The sequence below is a fragment of the Labeo rohita genome, chromosome 13, assembly GCF_022985175.1.
Source record: "Labeo rohita strain BAU-BD-2019 chromosome 13, IGBB_LRoh.1.0, whole genome shotgun sequence".
In the NCBI taxonomy this organism is placed as follows: domain Eukaryota; kingdom Metazoa; phylum Chordata; class Actinopteri; order Cypriniformes; family Cyprinidae; genus Labeo; species Labeo rohita.
In genome coordinates, this window is record NC_066881.1 from 10,047,781 (window position 1) to 10,071,862 (window position 24,082).

Below are 24,082 nucleotides of genomic sequence, written 5' to 3' on the forward strand. Positions count from 1 at the left end.
ATTTCATGATTATGGTATGTTTACAATATCTTTACAATTATAGTGTACTACATACAATAATCCCAGCACATACATAATAGACTACCCATTATATTGTTTCATTACATATATGCATAGTTGACAAATATCATCATCATTTTTTATGTATTTTTGAACTAATTATATATGTGTATATATATATTGGGGCTGTCAAATGATAAATCGTGATTAATTGCATACAAAATAAAACTTAAATATGTGTGTTCACGTAATTATTTTGTATATATACATACAAACACATTCATGCATATATTTAAGAAATATTTTCAACTACATGTATTTATTATAATTTTTATATAATTTATATTATATATAAATATAAATAGTTTGTCTTTTAAATATATACATTAATTTGTGTGTATTTATATATACATAATAATTACACACAGTACACACACATATATTAGGCAAACTCAAACGTTTTTGTATGCGATTAATAGCGATTAATCATTTGACAGCCCCACTATATGTGTATATGTGTGTATATACATATATATATATATATATATATATATATATATATATATATATATATATATATATATGTATATATATATATATATATATATGTATATATATATATATATATATATATATATACACACATACACACATACATACACACACAATGAAGTCATAAAAACCATATGTATAATACAGAGGTCGTGTTAAACGAAAATTGTCCGTCACTGACATAATTTTCCTATCATTGACAGAAAAATCTGAAGGCCGTCCATCATTTGACAGATTACACTGAGGGTGATCTATTGTAAAATTGTAGCTGCAATTCCCACCCCTGTCCAGTTGGTGGCGCGTGCGCTCCAGTCTGGTAGCAGAGCGCTGGATCCAGAACAAAAACGAAACTGTCACAAATGTTTTCCTATGCCTTTGATTGAATTTCCTAATGAAATAGACAGAATTTGAAATCTGAGAATCTGAGAAAAGTGACACAAAGCCTAGCCTATGGCTATTTTTTGGATGGAAGACGCACTATGTAACTGTTCATTCATCGACTGAAAACAGCATAGACCAAAAGATTGAATGTGTTTTAAGAATCGATATCCGTCAAAATGACGGACAATGTTAAAGTTTAACGCAACCTCTGGTATAATAATAATTTTATAATTCAAAAACAAATTTTCATTAGTTTTAGACGGAGCATGTCACAGTAAAGGACACTTTTACATGTCAACTACTCATATAAAAAGATTCATACAACAGTCAAACTAATCTCAAATCCCAGTTCATTCGAAATCTATGAAACAAGTTGAAATCTTTTGCATTTCTTGTTTAAAATATGGAATTATTTTATTTGCAGTGTATCTTTGGCTAGTCTTACACAGACTTCAGTGCATAACTTAACTTTAAATATGGAATGTAATATTGTAAAAACAAAAAAGGAGAAAAAAGTAACAACACGAGGCAAAACAAATTGGATGCACATAAAACAGTAATCACCCTCACTGTACCTAATGGAGTTGATGTTTCAAATATTTGCCCAACTTTTTGGCCACGGCTAGTAAACTCTGTTTCCAAAGCACAGCAAAAGCCCCCATGGATTTTTTAATTGATTTTTCAAAACATACAAAGAAAAGAAATCATTAAAATAATGCGAATAGGTCCAAAAAAACGCATGAGGAAACAATCAAAAAGACTGGAGAAAGTTGTTGACTCCCCCCCTCACGCAAACATACATCCACCTCCTCCATTTTCACTGCCAGAGCTGCTGTCTTTCTTTGCTCTCTCCCTCCAGAGAAAGAATGAAATAAAGCAAAGCTCATTACCTCTTTCTTTCACAGCTCCTCCAGGCTCCGGCACTGCAACAACTGCCCCCGCAACACACAAACTTCACACACGACATGCACATGCACCTCACAAACACGCAAACATACACATGCCACAGAGGCAAGAGCCTGTGAGGGCCTCGCAGCTGCATTTCTGTGAGGACTCGTGCTGAAAACATCCAATAAAGCTTTGGATCATTAAAACATAATAACATAGATTAAATATGAAAGTAAACATCTTTAAAAAAAACAGCTAATAATTTTAAAATAACCTTTCTTTGTATACTTGGAAAAAAAGCCCTTGTGCCAATTGATGATGAGCACTTGCCTGACATGCCTAAAGTTAAAAAACGCTAATAAATTTAAACTTGTGATTGTTTAAATTTATTAGCCTTTTTAACTATTTGGAGAAGTGAACACAACCCTCCAATGACTCAAACTGACATTCCGCCTACAGTAACGTACGGAAAATGACATGGTTACAAAACCATGTAATAAGCTTTAGTTTTAATGACGGCTAAAGTGTAGAACTCCGACAAAAGCGCCACTTCCCCCTGATCTTTCTCTTTAACTTTAGCTTTGACTTTGAGAGGAGCTCATCCTAGGCGTCCGTGTGGGCAGCCCGAAGCCTCAGGTGGGACCTTTGACCTGGGGAGAGCAGCAGTTGGACCAGGCAATCCATCATGGAGCCGCGGCTGTCAGGACGAGCGCTCGGCCGCGTTCGTGTCTGTCACCGTGGCATAGCGGGGCTGCTTAAAGGCAATCATGTCAATCTGGATGGCACTGCTCAGACGGAGCGAGAGCGATGGGAGGTGGCAGGGAAGGCACACTCAGCAGACGGCACTAGAGGGCTGTGTTTGGCTGCTTAAAATGCGTGTGGCAACATGTATATTTATAATAATATGGGCTGGATATCTTTGTAAAGCCCCCTCGCGTGTCTGTCCACTGACCCGTCTGTCAGTCAGAGCTGGTCATTGCGGATGAATCGATTGCCCTCTGAGTGCTTGCCGTAGTAGACATAACGGCACTTGGTGAAAACCCCTGAAAGTGAGAGAGAAGAGCATGTCAAAATGACATTTAACTACACCGTCAATGTCAAACTGACTTCATGTGAATCCAGCGCTGAAACGATGAGATGCTGCAACCCTCAAGTTGAAATATTGAGATTCTAAAAGCACATTAAATAGTAACATCAGGTTGATATTTAAACACATAATCATACATATAATCAAATACATCATATATGTAAAACAAGTTATTCAAAAAATTGCATCTATTTTTACACATTGGAAACAAAACAGTAATTTCAAATCGAATGTGTGTGTATTATGATTATGAATCTATGAACTGAAAAAATGTTACAGTTCTCTTTTACTGTTTATCCATCAGAAAGCGGTTTGTCAGTAAAGTACACACACTGCTGCAAATAAAAAAAATAAAAAAAAACTCAGAATGTGTCTCCAGAATCTGTCATTTCTCACTCAAATTTCTGGCATGAAAGGTGTGTCGGGGGAGACAGTGCATCCGTCTAAAGTCTGAGAACACCAGAGAGACAACATTTAGCCTGAGGGCATTGTCTAGACAATAACAAGCCAAGAGATTGCTTTCTTCAGAAAGAGAGACAGAGAGAGAGCGAGAGAGAGAGAGAGTGAGAGAGAGATGAAAAGACAGGAAGGGTGAAGATCAACAGTGAGCTCATCTTACTGATCCATTGACCAGCTGTGTTTGATAAGGTGAGCATTAGCTCCATTCATTGTCCAGACACTCTGAGCGGTTGTGTAAGATACTCTGTGGCAGAATGTTAACGCTCCTACAGGACAAGAACACACAGGACTATTTTTAATATGATCCACTGTGTGAAGCTGCCACTCACTCCTGTTGATCCTCTCCACTCATTCATTAAAACAAATGAAGCTGCATTAAGAACATCGGTGACAGATAGAAGACAGCAACACAGAAGGTATTGCCTTATGTCTGCTTATAGTAAGACAGGCCTTATCAAGTGTTACTGCAGTAAACACTACACTGATTACAAGAAAACACTACATTAATACTAATACTTTGATATATAACATAAATCATTACTATATTCATACAGAATGTATAAAAAATAACAATACTATTGTATTGATAGACTGGTTATTTGGACATTGTTGCTGCTTCTAAGCAATTGATAGTAATTGTATTGCTAGAGTGGTCTCTGTGGTTGTTAGGGTGTTGCAAAAAATTTGCTAGGGATGTCTGGGTGTTGTTAGACGGTTGTTAGGACGTTAATAGGTGTTCTGATTATTCCTTAGTATGTCACTAAGTAGTTGCTGCTTTGATAATCTGTGTGGTAGGGTAGGGTGTGGTAAGGCATTACTTACCAGTCACTAGGGAGTTCTGGGTGGTTACTAGGGTGTTGCTAAGGATTTATGGGTGGTCCCTAAGATGTTGTTAGGTGATTGGCAGTCAGTTGCTAAAATTCTCAGAATATTTGTTACCATGTTGCTAGGTACTTGATGTTATAATATTTTGGGTGGTAGTAAAGACAATGTTAGGCAGTTGCTAGAGTGTTCTTGGTGATTGCTAGGGTGTTGCTAGGGATTTATGGGTGGTCCCCTTTGCAGGATGTTATTAGACAGTTGCTAAGATGCTCAGAATATTTGTTAAGATGTTGCTAGGTACCTGGTGCTATAATATACTGGATAATAGTAAAGATATTGCTAGGCAGTTGCTATAGCATTCTTGGTGGGTGCTAGGGTGTTGCTAAGGATTTATGGGTGGTCCCTAATATGTCGGGTGATTGGCAGGACCTTATTAGACAGTTGATAAGATGCTCTGAAAATCTGTTAACATGTTGCTTGGTGGTATAATATTCTTGGTGGTAGTAAGGGTTAAGGTTAGCAACTGCCTAGCAATGTCTTCACTTCAATGTCACTAGGGTGTTGCTAGGAATGTCTAAGTGTTAACTGTTGGACATTGTTAAAAGTTGTTGAGTTTTTCAGAATATTTCTTAGCATGTTTCTAGGTAGTTACTGCTTTGATATTATGTATGGTAGCAAAGGAATTGCTAGGCAGTTGATAGGGCATTCTGAGTGGTTACTAGGGTGTTGCTAAGGATTTAAGGATGGTCTCTAAGATAGTGTTAGGTGACAGGAAGTTGTTAGACAGTTCCTACGATGCTCTGATATTTTTCACCATGTTGCTAGCTATTTGGTTTTATAATATTCTGGGTTGTAGTAAAGACATTGCTAGGCACATTGCTAGGGCGTTCTGGGTGGTTGCTAGGGTGTTGCTAGGAATGTCTAAGTGTTAACTGTTGGACATTGCCAACAGTTGCTGAGGTGTTTTGAATATTTCTTAGGTAGTTTGCACAGTGGTCTTCTGTATGGTAGTAAAGGAATTGCTACGCATTTGCTAGTGTGCTCTGGGTGGTTACTAGGGTGTTGTGAAGGATTTAAGGGTGGTCTCTAAGATGGTGTTAGGTGACAGGTGGGAAGTTGTTAGACAGTTCCTATGATGCTCTGAATATTTTTCACCATGTTGCTAGCTATTTAGTTTTATAATATTTTGGGTTGTAGTTAAGACATTGCTAGGCAATTGCTAGGGCATTCTGGGTGGTTACTAGGGCGTTGCTAAGGATGCTAAGGATTTAAGGGTGGTCCCAAAGATAGTGTTAGGTGATTGGTAGGAAGCTGTTAGACAGTTCCTAAGATGCTCTGAATATTTTTCACCATGTTGCTAGGTATTTGATATTACAATATTTTGGGTTGTAGTAAAGACATTGCTAAGCAGTTGCTAGGGCATTCTGTGTGGTTGCTAGGGTGTTGCTAGGAATGTCTAAGTGTTAACTGTTGGATGTTGCCAACAGTTGCTGAGGTGTTTTGAATATTGATTAGCATGTTGCTAGGTAGTTTGCACAGTGGTCTTCTGTATGGTAGTAAAGGCATTGCTAGGCAGTTGCTAGTGCTCTCTGGGTGTATAGTAGGGTGTTGCTAAGGATTTGATACCTAAGATTCTGGGTAGTAGTAAAGGTATTGCTAGGAAGTTGCTAAAGTGTTCTTAGTGGTTTCTAGTGTGTTGCTAGAAATGTCTAAGTGTTAACTGTTGGATGTTGCTAACAGTTACTGAAGTGTTCTGATTATTTCTTAGCATGTTGTTAGGTAGTTAGTTCAACGGTCCTTTGGTGCAGTGGTATTCTTTTTTTTTTTTCTAGCAATTTGCTAGGGCATTCTGGGTGGTTGCTAGGGATATATACACTTCTTTTTAGTAATGCACTGATCTTGATTCTTCATGGCCAATTCTGATTGCCGATTCTTTACAAACAAATGGTCTGATTTTGAAAGCCTTTTTTTAAATAATTATTTATTGCCTTAAGAAAGGGACAAGAAAGTATGAAAATATGAGTACATGAACAAGATGTTTATTTTCTCTATTAAAGGTCAAACTCTCTGTAGCCATTTAAATTAGAGGCAACCACTGAATTTTTAAACCTAATCCACACAAAGATGCTGCATACATGTGCCGTTTCTGATTTAAATTATATTATAATTTCAATATCTGAAGCAAAAACAGAACGATCTGACAGACTTTAGCTTTGTGAAATTATGCTACATAAAACACCTGGGCCAAACCACACATGAAAGATAACTTACTCCAGTAATCAGGTGCTGTCTGACGGGCTTTTTATTTATTTATTTATTTTATTTTTTTTGAGTGCGCACGCTTCAAATGTAAGCGGATGTCAGAACAGCACGCAAATGAAATGTTTAAGCGGCAAGGTTTAAAGCACATGCAAATAATGTACTTGTGTGATTGCAAATAAGTATTTAGTGAGTGGAATTCTGCTGCTGAGTAAACATTTGGTGTGAACGTATGTCACGTGAGACGACGGCACCAGAACTGCAACTGATAGAATGTGCGCTGTAGCACGATAGGCTTACTTTATTTCTTTAATAATAGCAGATCGTAGGGTTATTTTAATCGTCAAGAATCAAAAATGTTCATATCGCACACCCCTAACTGCAATGCAGTGCAAATACGGAATGAGATTGGTTGAAAGACAACGTTTGGAGCAAAAACCGGCTGGTTCCGATTTCCAAAGGTGCAATGTGAGTGACTGACGGCTAATATCTAAAATCTGCATTAAAGCTAAAAATGTAAAGATGAAGTTGAATTGGTTATGTAAGCTAATGTCGGATAGAATGGCTCACAGCAGTCATACACTGTGCAGTACTTAGCGAAAGTTTTGTAAAGAAATGAAAAGTCACACCACAACATTTACTCGCACTCGCACAAATGCTCCCTCTAGATATTTAGAGGTCGCACAGATTAAATTCCAGGAGCATATGCGACCAAAACGGTCGCAATTTTGAGCCCTGTCGGTGCTTGGTAGGATGTTGTTAGGCAGTAGGCAGACTATGCACTCAATGTTTGTTAACATGTTTCTAGGTAATTGGTGTTATAATATTCTGGGTGGCAGTTGCTAGACTGTTCTTGGTGGTTGCTAGGGTGTTGCTAGGAATGTCTAAGCCTTAACTGTTGGACATTGCTAACAGTTGCTGAAGTGTTGATTATTTCTTAGCATGTTGCTAGGTAGTTAGTTCAGCGCTCCTCTGTATGGTACTAAAGGCATTGCTAGGCAGTTAATGGGTGTAAGGTGTAGTCAGATGATTGCTGGTATGTTGTTTAGAAAGGTGTATTTGTTCTGATGCTTGCTAGGAAGGTCTGAGTGGTCTCTAAGATGTTGCTAGACAGTTGTAAGGGTGTTATTGGTGTTGCTATGTCTCTCAACCAAAATACTCATCATCAAGCAGTGATTACGCAACATTAGTGACGATTAATGCGCTTTCTCCTCACGAGCACTGAAACTGGTCATAAGTTATTGAGAGCGCAAGTGTCTGTTCACTTCTCTCATACATCAACAGTATATGACCTGGCAAAACATATGCCAGAGTTAGGGTGAAGAACGCAGCGCTCGTACTGTTTACATCTTCCTTCTGCTTTGCTGAAAATGCTAGTTGACTGTGAGGCCTATAGGTGATGTGTGGAGACAGCCCAGTCTGAGTGTGTTAAAGACAGGATCGTTCTGACATGCCAGCGACAGAGAGAGAGAGAGAAATAGAGGCACTTGATGGATGTGGCAGACTGCAGCTAGGTGTCAGCGCTTTAGTAAATGAGGCAAGGACAAGTGGCATTAATGCTGTCAATGATCTCCTGACAGGAAAACAGATACTGTGCTCGCCGCCGTTTTTAAATAGACATCAAGTGCATTAATGACAAAAAAGGGCAGGCTTCAAACAAAGCGGCTGAGTGATGGGCGAGCTGCGGCGGCGCTCCGAGCGCGCCACTAACATAATCCGAAAAGACACTGTCAGAGCCGCGGAGAGACGGGCCGCGGAATCGCACGTACTGACAGTGAACAGAGATGAGGACAGAGATACTGGTGCCATATTAGTGCCAAGCATATTCCAACACCAGTCTGGATGCTAACCGAATCTGACACTTTCCTTCTCCCGTCGCTTCAAAGTAGCCGCTCCTCCCCTTCCCCCCACCGCCAGCGATCGGCAACCAGCCTTCTCCGACGTGTCACTCCAGTCCCGCGCTCTCCTTCCGCGGCGAGTTAGTGGCGGGCCCGCTCGTGTCAGCCCGCGGGCCCGGGGACAAACTCAGTCAATCTAAATTTGGACTTTTGTAGCCGAACGACGCTCATTTTCCCTGCCATCCTCGCGAGTTGAGGTGATCCAAACTGTGAAGTGTGAGGAGATGTCTGTTCGCATCAGATCAGACGTCGGCGCCCGTGTCGGCACCCCCGCGCTCTGTGGACGGGTGTGGGGGGGCAGCGGACAGCTCTGCCAGCGCAACTACTTGTTCTGAGGGGGTGACAGGGTTTTTGCACTCCAGCTGCTGCAGTTGCCCCGGGGATCGAGGTACCGCCGCTGGATCCCTGTATGCTCATTCTGACTATCAGAGCGCTGATTTGAGAAGAGATTCTTGCGCACTTCACCTCACCGGGAGAGGGTATATAAGACTATCACCCAACTGCAGTGCTATCATCCTAAACACTGCAGCACCCCTTCAGTGAGAGTGAGAGAGATCGCAGAGCACCAGCAAACACATCCATGTCTGGATCTATAAGAAGTCATTCAAAAATGCTTTCGATAAAGAAAAAGACTTCAATAAACTGCTTCTATAATGAGCGTATTTTCATTAAATGTATTGTTCATTTAAAGACTTAGGAAAGCATAGTTTGCCCAAAAACTACAATTTTGTCATCATTTACTCATTCTAAAGTTATTTCAAACCTGAACTGATCTGTATTTCACCTGTTGAGCATAAAAAATTACATTTTAAAGAATCTTGGTAACCAAACAGTTGCTTGCAGCCACTGACTTACATATATGAAAAAAAAATACTATGGAAGTCAATGGCTACCAGAAGCTGTTTAATTATCAACATGCTTTAAAATATATTATTTTGTGTACAGCAGAAGAAGGAAATTCATACATGTTTGGAACAACATTAGGGTGAGTAAATGACAACAACAACAACAACAACAACAACAACAACAATCATTTTTAACAACAATCATTTTTATTATTATTATTATTTTTTTTTTTTATTATTATTGGGTTAACGCCCTTTATAGTTTTGGAAAAAAAAAGGGGGTGAAGGTGGTTTAACTTTAATAAAGAAAAAAGTACTTTTTTCTTAGTAGTTTCTTTTTTTGTTTTTTCTTAGTAGTTTCTTGAAATAAGTGAAACTGGTTTGTTTTTTAATATATAATTAATATTTATAAGCCTTATAGCCTGATGGAACAAAAAGTGGAATTATTATTATTATTAACACATTTAATTATTATTATTATTATTATTATTATTATTTCTTTAGATTTTTAATAATACCAATATAATAATATAATAATGATAATGAATTTTAAATGAATAGTTTTATTTCTTTAAAATAAAATAAAACAATAAAATAATTATAAAAATTCAATCAATACATTTATTCAAGGTGGAATCTAAATAAAGTAAATTGATTTTGTTGTTGTTAAAATTGTTACTGTATAAACTGAATATACATAGTTAATGTACAAATATGAATTGAAATAAAAAAAAATCATTATCATTAAATGACAGGTAAATTACATTTAATGATGATTATGATATTATTATTATGAATTATTATTATTATTATTATTACACTTATTATTATTTTTACTTTTTTAATATAATTAATAATAATAACAAAAAAATAAAATAATGACTTGTTTTATTTCTTTAAAAAAGTTATTTCAGGTCAAAGGACACAAATTTTAAAAAAAAAATCTAAATTTTTGTACATTTCAGTTAAGTTCGACAAGTGAAGGAGGAATGAAAATGAAGTTACTAAATTGATTTTTTCTGTATAAACTGAATATACATGGGTAATATACTTATATATATATTTATTTTTGCCATTTTTGCCTTTATTTAGATAGGACAGTGTGGAGGAGACAGGAAGCAAAGTGGGAAGGAGACAGAGGGGCCGGAACGGGAAAGGTCCACAAGCCCAGATTCGAACTCGGGATGCCTGTAATGCAATGGCGCTTTATGTCAGAGCAAGCCCTCAAAGGTTAACGGTGCCGACCAAATACGAATTAAAAAAAAAAAAAAATTCCTGACCATTTTAGGCATTTTTATTTGTCTGTGACCCTCATATGAGTGCCTGGAGCAGTGTCTGCTGGATTAAATCTAGTGATAGAAAACAGCACATGATTAATAAAGCGTGGCTTAGTTCAGTGTCTGGTGACGACTGAAGCTGTAATATTGACCTGGAGCAGCATGACTGCTTCCTCACATGTTCAAGCGCTTAAAGCAGCGGTCTGCAAATGGTGCAGGTCTGGGAGATGTCCATCCTTTAAACAAACCTCTGTGGGAAGCAGAGAGGAAAACACACACAGGCCTGCCAGGTACGGGGGAGCATGTTTAGCGTAAACTGGCAGCCAGGGTGATGCGTGATATAGTGCAGCCCACTGCAAATTTTGCACACGGCAGCCAACTCCCACAGCTGGACACTCCGCTTATTACATGAGAAAAAAAAAGACAAAGGCAGGAGAAAAGGTAAAATGCAGAAGCAGCTCTTTCTTACATAACCTGTTAGTGGAAAGCAAAGTCTAGCTTGAACCCATGGGGACGACTGATGAGCTGATAGCTACTATGAAAAAACAGTGTGTCAGGGCCAGGCCTTCTCTTTATTCCAGACACTCACACACAGCCATTACAGTGACAGATTAAAAGTTTTCGGGAAGCTAATGTTTCCATGCTGCATATTCTGGCAGGGGAAAGGTTGAAAGCATTGTTCCCGTCCTGTCATACCTAGATGTTTGGAGAGGAGCGGAGGTTGTCTTCGTGCGAGATCGAGGTGGAGACAGGACCGGTACACTCACAGCTTATTACAAACAACATGAGCCCTCCACAGCCTCTCCGTGACCTGCTATCACAGTGCCTGACGTCCTGGAAATCTGCTGTCTTTGCTTTTCTTCCTCTGGCAAAACTCCAGTGAAATCATAATAGCCAACATTTATCACACCGCCATTTAAAAAGTGTCAGGAGGAGCAATGTGAAAAATGCAGAAGACTTACACACGGTACAAGCTTGTTTTACTACTAGTCCTACAACTAGTTCTAGTACTAGTTACAATGTTTCCTGCACTTTTGCAGTGTCACTGCAGAATTTACAGTGCCAGGAAAAATACATCATATTTCAGTAGAATGCCATGACACAAAAAGCTAAGGCATTGCAAAATAATACAAATATAATAAATAGACAACGTGTCTATCATATGCTTACATTAACAGTGTATCTGCAGTGTTTTAAAATCTACATTTTGCTGATACTATAATGTGTTCTAATATTATAATATGCTCAGTGACAAGACAATATTTTGGATGAGAAACCTGCAGGTCTTCACAGTAACTTGTCAAAACAAAAGTATGGTTTAACTTGAAGAAACTGTGACAGAAATATATTACTTAATGTAATGATAGTATTACCAACAATAAAAATATTATTAAAACACTATTTTTAAGAAATACTTACCAGAAAAAAGAAAAATGGTTTACCTGAATTAAGTTACCAAAAATGTGTGTGTATATATATATATATATATATATATACATACACACACATTTTTCGTAAAAAAAAAAATAAATAAATAAATATTTTTGGTTTGTAACATTTAAAAAACTGAAACTTTCATGTATTCTAGTTTATTACATGGAAAGTAAAACATTTCTAAAGTTTTTTTTTTTTTGTTTTAATTTTGATGATTAGAGCATACAGCTCATGAAAGTCAAAAATCCAGTATCTCAAAATATTAGAATATTTACATTTGAGTTTCATTACATGTCCATCCCTACAGCATAAATTCCGGGTATCTCTTGATCTTTAAAACCACACTAATGGGGAAAACTGCTGACATGACAATGGTCCAGAAGACAATCATTGACACCCTCCACAAAGAGAGTAACTCACAGAAGGTCATTACTGAAAGGGGTGGCTGTGTACAGAGTGCTGTATCAAAGCATATTAAATGCAAAGTTGAGGGATGACCGCAAGCTTGAGAATACTGTCAAGTAAAGCTGATTCAAACACTTGGGAGAGCTTCACAAGGAGTGGAATGAAGCTGAATCAAGAGTCACCATGCTCAGACGTCTTCAGGAAACTGGAAAAAGAACTGGACTGTTGCTCAGTGGCCCGAAGTCCTCTTTTCAGATAAAAGTAAATTTTGCATTTCATGTTGAAATCATTGCTGCAGAGTCTGGAGGAAGGCTGGAGAGGCACAGAATCCAAGCTGCTTGAAGTCCAATGTGAAGTTTCTAAAGTCAGTAATGTTTTGGGGTGCCGTGACGTCTGCTGGCGTTGGTCCACTGTGTTTTATCAAGTCTAAAGTCAATGCACCCGTCTACCAGGAGATTTTTAGAGCATTTTATGCTTCCATCTGCTGACAAGCTTTATGGAGATGATTTCCTTTTCCAGCAGGAGTTTAGCACTTCCCAGTGGTTTGCTGACCATGGGATAACTGTGCTTTACTGGCCAGCCAACATGCCTGACCTGAACCCTATATGGAATCTATGTGATATTTTCAAGAGAAAGATGAGAAACTGTTGATCCAACAATATCCAGACAATCTGAAGGTTCAAAAGTGCCTCAGCAGTGCCACAGGCTGATCACTTACATGTCACACTTTACTGATGCTGTAATTTGTGCTAGGAGCAAGGAATTTGCTGTAATATGTGCTGCCGACCAAGTATTGAGTGCATAAATGAACATACTTTAAAGAACTTGAAATTTTCTGTTTTGCAGATCGGTTTCTTGATTGATCTTAGGAAATATTCTAATATTCTGAGATACTGGATTTTTGACTTTCATGAGCTGTAAGCTCTAATCATCAAAATTAAAACAAAAATAACTTTAGAAATGTTTTACTTTACATGTAATGAATAGAGAATATATGAAAGTTTCAGATTTTAAATAAGCTACAATCAAAAAATGAATTTTTTTACAATATTCTAAGGAAATCTTAGATCTTAGGAAATATTCTAATATTCTGAGATACTGGATTTTTGACTTTCATGAGCTGTAAGCTCTAATCATCAAAATTAAAACAAAAAAAAATGTTTTACTTTACATGTAATGAATCTAGAATATATGAAAGTTTCAGATTTCAAATAAGCTACCATACACACACACACATATATATATATATATATATATATATATACCATGTGTGACAAAGTTAGGACGCCCTTACTGTTAACATTGGAATTAAGAGGGTAAATAACAGTCAAGCACTGCTAATCAAATACTTTTGATTAACTGATCATCAGCAAGTCTGAGCGCCTCTATAAAAGCATAAGCTTTGGCAGTTTGCTGGTTTGGAGCCTTCAGGTGTGTGTTAACACAGTGCCAAGAAGGTAAGACATCAGCAATCATCTTAGAGAAGCAATTGTTGCTGCCATCAATCTGAAAAGAGTAATACGGCCATTTCCAAACATTTTGAAGTTTATTCACAAGTGGAAGACATTTAAAACAGACACCTCTCCTTCCAGAAGTGGATGTCCCAGAAAATTCACCCCAAGATCAGAGCGTGTAAAGTTCAGAGAAAATGGCAGACAACCCAAGAACTACACCTCAGACTCTATAGGCCTCAGTTAACATGTTAAATGATAAAGTTCATGACAATACCATTAGAAAAATATGGGACAAAATGGCATGTTTGGAAGGCTTGGCAGAAGAAAGCCTCTTCTATCTAAAAAAAAAAAAAAAAACACTGCTGCACAGTTTAGGTGTGCAAAGTTACATATGATCAAAACACAAGTCTTCTAGAATAATGTCCTTTGAACAGACGAGACTGATGTGGAGATGTTTGGCCATAATGCACAGCGCCAAGTTTGGTGAAAACCTAAAGAGCATATCAGCACAAACACCTCATACCAAAAGACAAGCATGCTGGAGAAGGGCTGATCATTTTGGGCTTGTTTTATAGCCACAGGACCTGGGCACCTCACAGTCATTGAGTTGGCCATGAACTTCTCTGTATGTCAAAGTATTCTGGAGTCAAATGCGAGGGCATCTGTCCGACATCTAAAGTTGGGCCAAAATTAGGTCATGCAGCCGGACAATGATCCCAAGCACACCAGCCAATCTACAACAGAATGGCTGAAAAGAAAAGAATCAAGGTGTTGCAATAGACCAGTCAAAGCCCAGAGCTCATCCTGACTCAAATGCTGTGGTGAGAGCTGTGCATAAGCAAATACCCACAAACCTCAATAAACTGGAGCAACGTTGAATAGAAGAGTGATCCAAATTCCTCCAGAACAATGTGAGAGACTGATAAAGTCACACAGAAAATGAATGCTTCAAGTTATTGCTACTAAAAGTGGATCTGCAGGCAACTGACTCATAGTGTGTCCTAACTGTGTCACACATGGCCTTTTCGTCTTGGCTGTATTTTTTGTTGAATAAATAATGACACTGTGTGATATGCCATGTGATGATGTTGATCTGAGGATTTATTTTTCAAATTTTAAGACCTGCCAAGGACCAGATCATTTTTTATTATGTCCTGATACAGAAAACCATGAAATTCAATAGGGTGTCCTAACTTTTTCACATGACTGTATATATACATATACATACATATATATATATATATATATATATATATATAAAAAATCTATTATTAGAGATTATACATATATATATATATATATATATATATATATATATATATATAATAAAAAAAAAAAAAAAAAATATATATATATATATATATATATATATATATATATATATTTTTTTTTTTTATTAGAGATTATTAAGCTTTAAAGATACCAGAATGTAGAAAATCAATGTAAAACACAGGATTTGGAAAAAATAAAACTGAATCCGAGGAAAACATAACATTTGGAAAAAAATAAAATGGAAAATGGAATAAAATGGAAATAAAATGGAAAAATTAAAATTTTCTTAAACTTTTAATAAATATCTGTTAATCCAGAGGGGGGAAAAAAATGATTTTGAACAGATATCATACAGCCCTACACCAGAAAAGAAAAGAAAAGAAAAGAAAAGAAAAGAAAAGAAAAGAAAAGAAAAGAAAAGAAAAGAAACAAATCTCAGCCAGGTATTTTAATAAATCAATCAAACGACTCAAAAACGCGCAAGTTATGATCTTAATAGGGAGAAAAATGAAGGCACCCCTTAGGCCAAAAATATAATTAATATCTGTATCTGTAAAACTTTTTAATGAGGAAAAATTACACTTAAAAGAGAACTGGAAAAAAATCCTTGAATCTTTTGAGCCCTTCTAAATAAGGAAAAACTAATTCATCAACCGGCTGCTCAAGTGATCTGCATACAATCAGCTTCTCTCTTTTCGAGGGCCATCAATATGTCAAGGAAAGACATATCCGAAGGATGTAGCTCTTAACATCAAGGTTATCTATTCTCTGCTCCCTCTTTCTCAGTGCCTTTTTCCTGTGCTCTCCCTGTATCCCATGCTCTCATCAGCCCCACAATCAATCAGGGTAATAATGTTGTGGGGAAAAAATCAATTAACAATGCAATTAAACTTCCCTTATTATCTCACAAGCTTGCAATAATACCTGAAGGGAAGACGGACGGACATCCGTGAGAGTGCGCGAGGGTGAGTTATGGCTGTGAGCAGCTGCAGCCGTGAGCTTGTGCTATTATATGAGCCTCAATATATCTGCCCAAGACCCTTTATCAGTCTGCAGCAACGTCCTGTGATGGAGTCCTCATTATCTGGCCTAAAACAACTGCTTTTGACCTACAGCTGTTGGGCTAATGTTTAATCAGGTTATGTTTTGCAGGTAATGCATTACTTGTCAAATTTACACTGTAATGCATCCAAGTGTTTCTGTGGAATTTAGTTGCACTCGCTAGTTGTACCAGATAAAATAACAGGATTAGCGCTTCAGTGTCCTGGAAATCACTGCTGCAGCCACTGGAAACTTCACTGAATGTCTTGTTTTCTCCAGTTAGGAGAAAATAATAATGAGAAAATAATAGCAAACTGCTGAGACAATCTTTTGTTGAAACGTTCAGAGACAGTGTTGTTTCCTGCACTTGCAATTCTTGTGCAAATACACTTATGCTGCAATAAAAGGTCAAGAGGTACCTTTTGTATTGGATGCAAACTATGTCCAAGTACAAACTCTTTACTCTAATGTCACTTTTAAAAGTATTGCTCTGCGACACTGCAGACCCACACCAACATAGAAAGGCCTCAGAACTCCCCTTGACATGTAAACAGCGTCTGAATTATCATCTTTCAAACACTTGTGTGGAAAATGTGCTAATGCTAATGATAATTCATAGCATTAAATGTCACAGTTCACTGATTTTGTCCACAGATCTTTAGAGTTATTAGAGACAACCGCTATAAAGTCGAAGCTGTATTTTATATGGGTTTTTATTTTTACAGTGACGTCTGTTAACCAAAATAAGAAACTACTTCTGGCCTGCCAGAAGACAGTTTTAATGACATCCTGAAGGCAACGCTCTGCATGTTACTGCATTCACTTAGAGGTCAAAGACACAGATAATAAATATGCGCAACCAGCGGAGATGAATATCCACATGCACTGTCAAAGAGCAGCTGCGTTCCCCAGCCTCCGCTCGGAGCGAGAGAGACTCGACGTCCAGAGAAAAGAAAGAAAGAAGAGAATGTTGGAGGATATTAAATTAGTACCCTGGATAATGTCACTTATTCAATCAAAAGGGAGGCTGAAGTTGTGATGGTGTACTGGGCCGCAGTTCAAATGGAGCCATATGCAGCTAAAGTGGACTGGCTTCGAGCCCAAAGCCTGCGATGAACCACAATCTACTGACCACTCCTGACACACACACACAGATGTGTGGCATTTGGAAAAACGAGGCTGGTTTTCATCAGCGCAGACATGAGAAAAGCTGCAGACGAAGAGACGTCCCGCTGAAGTATGGGTCAAGAATCAGACGGCATCGAAAGTTAAGAAAGCGGCTTGTTGTCTTCGGGGAAAAATGTGCTTGTTTGCAAAATGCGGCTGAGCTTTGAAATAGCATAAACAGTTTAGCATCTGTACTTTGCTCTGGAAAAAAAAACAAAAAAACTCAAGCAACCTTGCTCCGCATCTGCTAAAATGTGGGAGTTTCTACACAAAGCGACGTCTTGAGTGTGTCTTTGAGGATGTCAATCATCCGACGGGAGCGAGCGAGGGAAGCTAAATTCATAACTTACTGAGTTAAACTGACATTTGTTCTCATGCAATAAAAAATATTTAGTCCATTAAACATAAATACCTGTCATTATGATGCATGCACTGGATGCAAGCCTCCCCATTCCCCACTGATGTTTATTACAGCCAAACAACTGCAGCGCCTGCATGTTTTCAACTTTAGCGTATTGATTAAACTTTTAAATGGTTGCCATATAACCCAGGGACATCAGGAAGATTAATTTGCGTCAATGTTCATCTGTAATTCATTAGCCATTTATACCACACATCCACATGGGCTATCAAGAAAATGCGGGCCATTTTTCACTCCAGCTCAGGCTTGGGAATGGGAACTGAAAATTGCACCGCATACAAATAAGACTGGTGGCTTTGGGAAAGAGAAAGCAGCTAAAAATGCTACCAAGGCCAAAAGCGCATAATTGAACCAGTATTCCTAATGAAACTAATGCTTCCTCCATGACAGTGCCTTGTAAGAACACTACTAGTATATTAATTTTAGTACAGGAATATTGCTAGAAACTTCTATTTAATTTGTTGAGCCATTGGAATAACTTTCCTATGCTTTATAATCATGTAATTTGTACACATCTTACTGAGAATGCTTTTTTAAAAACAACAAACTCATGAAATGGTGAACAAATGTGGTCTGATTTGTGCATAAGACCTATTCACAACCAATGCCGGGTAGTTATTGTAATTACATGTAAACATTTTTGCCATCCAAATGTCTTGGACATGAAATATTTACTTGAAATATCTCTGAAGTAGTTAATATTTCAATAATTTAACAACATGTTTGCATGCTTACAGTTCAATGTCACTTAATGGTTCTATTCTATTTTTAGTGTTTAATTTTTATTTTACATTATTACGATTTACTTAATCATTAGCTTTTTTATCAACTCACAAACCTACTGCATTTCTTACATTAAGCCCTGGTTTATTGTAATGTTTAATGCATCTTATCCACAAGTTTCCGGGGGGCGCTACTGTAAAAAAGAATGTGGGTACAACTTCCAGTAAGGGGGCGGACGTAGTATACCAATGGTATTTTGTGTGCTAATTAGCCAAGAGGTTAAGTGTTTTTCAGACCATTGTTTACTTTGTAAAGATGCACACGTTTATGAGAGATCATTACGTTCTTATGGACAACGTATGCTTTTCGAATTTGTGTTCCAACATCATTAGCAAGTTTGGATCGTTAAATCTTGAATGACTGTCAGCTAGTGAAATGACATTTGAACCGAGACATCAGAGTTTGTGTTAAAGGGCAGATGAAGCCTCGATTCAAGGCTTGTTAATGTAGAAATCCCTTTCGTAGAAGCCTCAGTGTCTATCCAGTCATGTGTGCGATTCACTTTGCGTGTCCTACTGTTCGACCCCCAAATCTTACTTTGCGAGTATATTTTCATTGGGACCTATTTAATAATTACATTTTTAAATACCCAGTCATACAAGTAATATAAAGAATGCAAATTATTTCAGGAAAATTAAATATATGCCATATACAATAAATATATGTGTACATTATTCTTCTATTACATCATATTGATATTCCTACTGGCATTTAATGGCACTTCTCAATGGGTAAATTAATTTATCAGAGTCAGAAATTCAATAAACAAACACACACACACACGGTTAGGCTTTTATTTGTGCATATAACATGGATCGATCTATGGAAATTGTGGTGAATGCTTTTTCCAATGGAGCTTCACAGGCTTTTGGCTGCTTTATTTTTTACTAACCACCAGATCGCGCTGTTTTCGACACTCGAAGCTTTGAATCTTTTCCCGAAACAGTCAGAGAAAAGTCTTCTTTTGCCCATCACTCCTGTCAATTGTTGAATGAATGAGTGTCACGTCCCGCTTGTCTACTTTGAACTGGAAGACGCTCCCACTTTTAATGCAAGGCCTCATGGGGTGTAGGAAACTTGTGGATAATGTTGATATAAAATAATGGTATATATTTTCATTCTCTTTGTCTTTTTCATATCAATATGTTATGTTACATGGTACATTTAAAATATGTTAGAAAAAAAGTCATATAAAAGTTATTTAAAAAGTATACATTACCTAAAATGAGCAACCCAGATTACATTACTAACTACAGTTTTCATAATGCAATCTATAATCAGTAACAGAATACAATTTGTAAGTAATCTTCCCAGCTCTGTTCTCAGCATTATGTGCAGTGATGAGCATAATAATAAGCAGCACTGAGGAGGAACTAACTAAAAGAAGCAATGCAGCTAACTAGCATTTTCAGTTGTGTGACAGTAGCTTAAAATAGTGCAGCTTTTCCAAATAATGAGCTACTGTACTTTTTCCAATGAACAAATGCTTTTTTTGTTTTTAAATGTCATATTGTTTGCTCACAGTTTTACTGCTTGGTGAGCTGGGGTGATAAACAAACACTCTCTCCTCCGTTCTTTATTTAGCACTGGAAAGTTCATTGATTAATTTTAGAAAATCAGTTAATAAACAGATTCATTTTGAGTCCATGCAGGTTCTCATTTTAGGTCTTTGTTTTATAGTCGAAGATGAAGTTCAATGCTAGCAGCAATGGAACATAATTGTAGCTTTAATCTTGTAGGTTCTTTTATTGGCATCAGTGGTTCTATGAAGAACCTTGAACATCCATGGAACCTTTCAAACGCAGAAAAAGCTCTTTATAGTCGAAAAAGGTTCTTTCGATTTTTAAAATGTTCTTCAAAATGGTTCTTTTAAGAACTGTTCACTGAAATGTTCTTTGGGGAGCCAAAAATAGTTCTTCTATGGCATCCCTGTAAAAACACCCTTTATTTTTAAGAGTGTAGTTTTGACGTAGCTTCCCGACACTGATAATATTTCGTGCCCATTTCCACTCAGTGATGAGAACATCTGTTGCAAAACCATAAAACTTCATATATATATGCTTAACTGGCTCTGCTCTGACAATATCAGTTAATGTGTTTAAAGAATCTATGATACCGCTATAAAGACAGACTCCTCTATAAACATCCTCAGAAGGCTGGATTCTTGCGTATACAATGGGCCAAATAAGGACGGTCTTCCTGTCTGTACTTTCACTCTATAATTTGTCAGTGAGTATTGTGACTGAAAGTGAGGCTGATACATCACAAGTGGGTTTGCAGAAACTCCTCTGAGCAGAATTTCTTTGTCCCTGCTTGTCTTTAGCAAGTCTATGATATCCAACAAGCTGTCAGAGGGACTCATTCAAATGAGGAAGTGTAGTGAGAAATCAACAGCATATGGATTTGTTCATATGCACAAAAATGTTAGGTTTTCCATTTTGCAAAAAGCCTCGAAGCTGTATAAAAGAACTTTTTGACATTTACACTGCCGTTCAAAAGTTTGGGATCAGATTTTTATTGTTTTTTTTGTTTTGTTTTTTAATTAGTCTAATCAAAGTTCCATTTATTTGATCAAAAATTCAGAAAAAGGGAATATTGTGAAATATTATTGCAATTCAAAATAACGGTTTTCTATTTTAATATACTTTGAAATAGAATTTATTTCTGTGATCAGCATCATTACTCCAGTCTTCAGTGTCACATCCTTCAAAAATCATTCTAACGCTATATTGGAAACAGTTGTGCTTTTTTTAATAAAAATGTGGAACCTGTGATACTTTTTACAGGATTCTTTTATGAATTAAAGATTAAAGATATAAATCTTTACAATATAAGTCAATTTAGCACATCCTTGCTGAATAAAATTATTAATTTCTTTCAAACAAAGAAAAAAAGGAAAAAAAATTACTGACCCCAAACAACGGTAGTGTATATTCTTACAAAAGATTTTTATTTTAAATGAATGCTTTTCAACATTTTATTCAAAGAATCCTAAAAAAAGAATCACAGGTTCCAAAAAAAAAAAAAAAAAGTGGATTATGTGACACTTAAGACTGGAGTCATGATGCTGATCACAGAAATAAATTCTATTTCGAAGTATATTAAATAAATTAACTAATTAATTAAGCAGCACAACTGTTTTCAACATTGATAATACATTAGCATATTAGAATTATTTTTGAAGGATCATGTGACACTGAAGACTGGAGTAATGATGCTGAAAATTCAAGCTTTGCATCACAGGAATAAACTCTAACTCTCTTAAAATATATTAAAATAGAAACTACTATTTTAAATTTCAATAATATTTCACAATATTACTGTTTTTTTCCCCCTGTATTTTTATTTTAAAAAACAGCCTTGATGTGCAGAAAAACATTAAAAATTCTACTGATCCCAAACTTTTGAACGGCAGCACACTAATTTCTCAGAAGTTCATTGGCTGTTTGGAAAAACATCATGGCTTGTCAAAAAATACTCTGGTCATATGACTGAATAAATTAACAATTATTATTTGAACAATATTTTTGTTTGAAACAACATGAATGATAAATTTATTTTTATTTTTCAGTGAACCGTCCCTGTAATGCTCCTAAAAGATCAAGCTTGATTTTCTATATGCAAAACATATATATTTTTTTCTTTTCTTTTTTATTTCTTTCTTTTTTATGTTTGTTTTTTGCTTTTTGGAGTGAAATATGACCAGGGTATTTTCTTGACAGTTTCACCTGTGTATTTTCTATCAAAACCAGATTCGAACCTTCGTGAATTCCCTGAAACACAGCTCTTTAACTCACTCCAACCTAAAGCAACAAAGGTAAACATGATAGTCAGTCATGGATGAGGTCTGGCAATGAGAAAAGGTTGAGAGATTTGCTCTAGCTGGAGGGCCTGTCAGGAAAAAGCAGCTAGTTCATGCCTCAAAAGCTCTGATCAATACCAGCTTGATTTGCCACATGATTTTTTCCAACCAAGCAAAACATAATCTTGATATTTTGTCGAATCGCCCGTAGTATTCCGCACTAGGGGTCTTTCGTATGAGCACAGCTGTTGATTGTACTCTACAAAACAACCATTAGCCATTATGCCGTTTTAATGGCTGTCCGTTCAATGGCGTTACCCTCCACAGTTTTCACTTTTAAGAGGACACAGCGCTGCAAAAGAACAAGGCCCTCGTGAGATTACTACAATCAAATATTATGAATTGAAAGCGGCAGTATTCATTAATGAAGTCCTCAAACGGCTCACCTGATAAGGGCCTATCATTCTTTGTACTCCAACTTATGAAGTTGAAGAGGAAATTGAATTCTGGAGGACATAAATTTTGACTGAAGAAAGAGATTATAGCGGCAGCCTAATTCAAGCCTGGTGAAATTAATTTCAATGACATTTATTCTACATAGAGCAAGTGTGCGCGAGGCACACAGTGGCTCTGGGCTCTGGAGATAAGGGGAAGTCATTTGAGGTTGGGTGCTCCAGCAGTTTACAAAGCCTTAATCTCCTTGGAACAACTCATGGTCTATCATAAGGAGACTTACACGGCGGCTAACAGCCATTCGCCGCCTGAATTTCCCCTGTTGTTTGTGTCAGCACGAGGAATGGCTCTGGCGCTTCCACTGTAAAAGACTGATGCGTACAAGTACGTGTCAGCGTGGCGCTTATGATCGCATTGAGCTGGATGTGGGGTCACGACGTAAAGATGCCACACACTAATTAACCACTGCAGCATCTTCAAATGACCTGATTAGTCATTATGATTTAATAACCATTTGTGTCAAGGACATTAAGCCTGATTTGATAAGAATAAAGTATTACAGAACCAACATTTTCTGAGGCTGACTGACTGTCGTCGTCATTAGCAAGCACTTTCTAATTAAAAAGAAAAGCTGATAAGTCATTCAGACCTCGGTAATATGTGAAAACTTTGCTGATTTCAGTAATGGTCCCATTAATAAGGCTGATGGGAAAGTTGCTCATTCCAAATTGAAACCGAGTGACATGATTCAATAACAATGTGCTGTTAAATTAATCATTGCAGGGAAGATCACTGCACTTTTTAATCGCTTTGACATTGGAGGTCGGTCCGAGTTAACGAGGGTCTAAATCAGCGCGCAGTAAATATTAATTATCCACCCAAAACACCAAAAGGAGAAAAAAGAGTGTGAGAAACACTATAAGGTCATTATCAAAACAAACCACATGAGTGACTGATGACTGTGTGTGGGAGCATTGCAAAACTCATAATATTTCAGATGGTTGTGGTTGAGAACAAAAACAGATCTAAAAGCAAACAGATCTAAACAGATATGTGCATTGTCTGGTAATGTTTAGGTAACTTTTTTTCCCCCATATCCCACACCATCTGCCATTTGTTTTAATAAAACTCTAAAACTAAAGGGATTGTTAACCCAAAAATAAAACTCATCCCATGATTTACTCACTCTCAAGCCATCCTAGGTGTATGTGACTTTCTTCTTTCAGATATTCAAATACAATCAGAGTACAATCCGATCAAAAAATGTCCTGGCTCTTCCAAGCTATATAATGGCAGTGAATGGGTGTTGAGATTTTGAAGTCAAATAAAGTGTATCCGTCCATCATAAAAAGTACTCCACACAGCTCTGAATGGGTTAAAAA

General features: G+C 37.0%; 1 protein-coding gene across 2 annotated transcripts in view; it reads right to left on the reverse strand.

Moving 5' to 3' along the window:
- Positions 1-1,106: 1,106 nt before the first annotated feature.
- lrmda (leucine rich melanocyte differentiation associated) overlaps positions 1,107-24,082 on the reverse strand; it is a 376,471-nt gene continuing 353,495 nt past the window's right edge. For both annotated transcript variants that reach the window (XM_051125729.1, XM_051125727.1), the window contains one exon: positions 1,107-2,864. In XM_051125729.1, the coding sequence (XP_050981686.1) occupies positions 2,785-2,864 (80 nt within the window). In that variant the 3' untranslated portion in view covers positions 1,107-2,784. The remainder of the gene's footprint in view (positions 2,865-24,082) is intronic.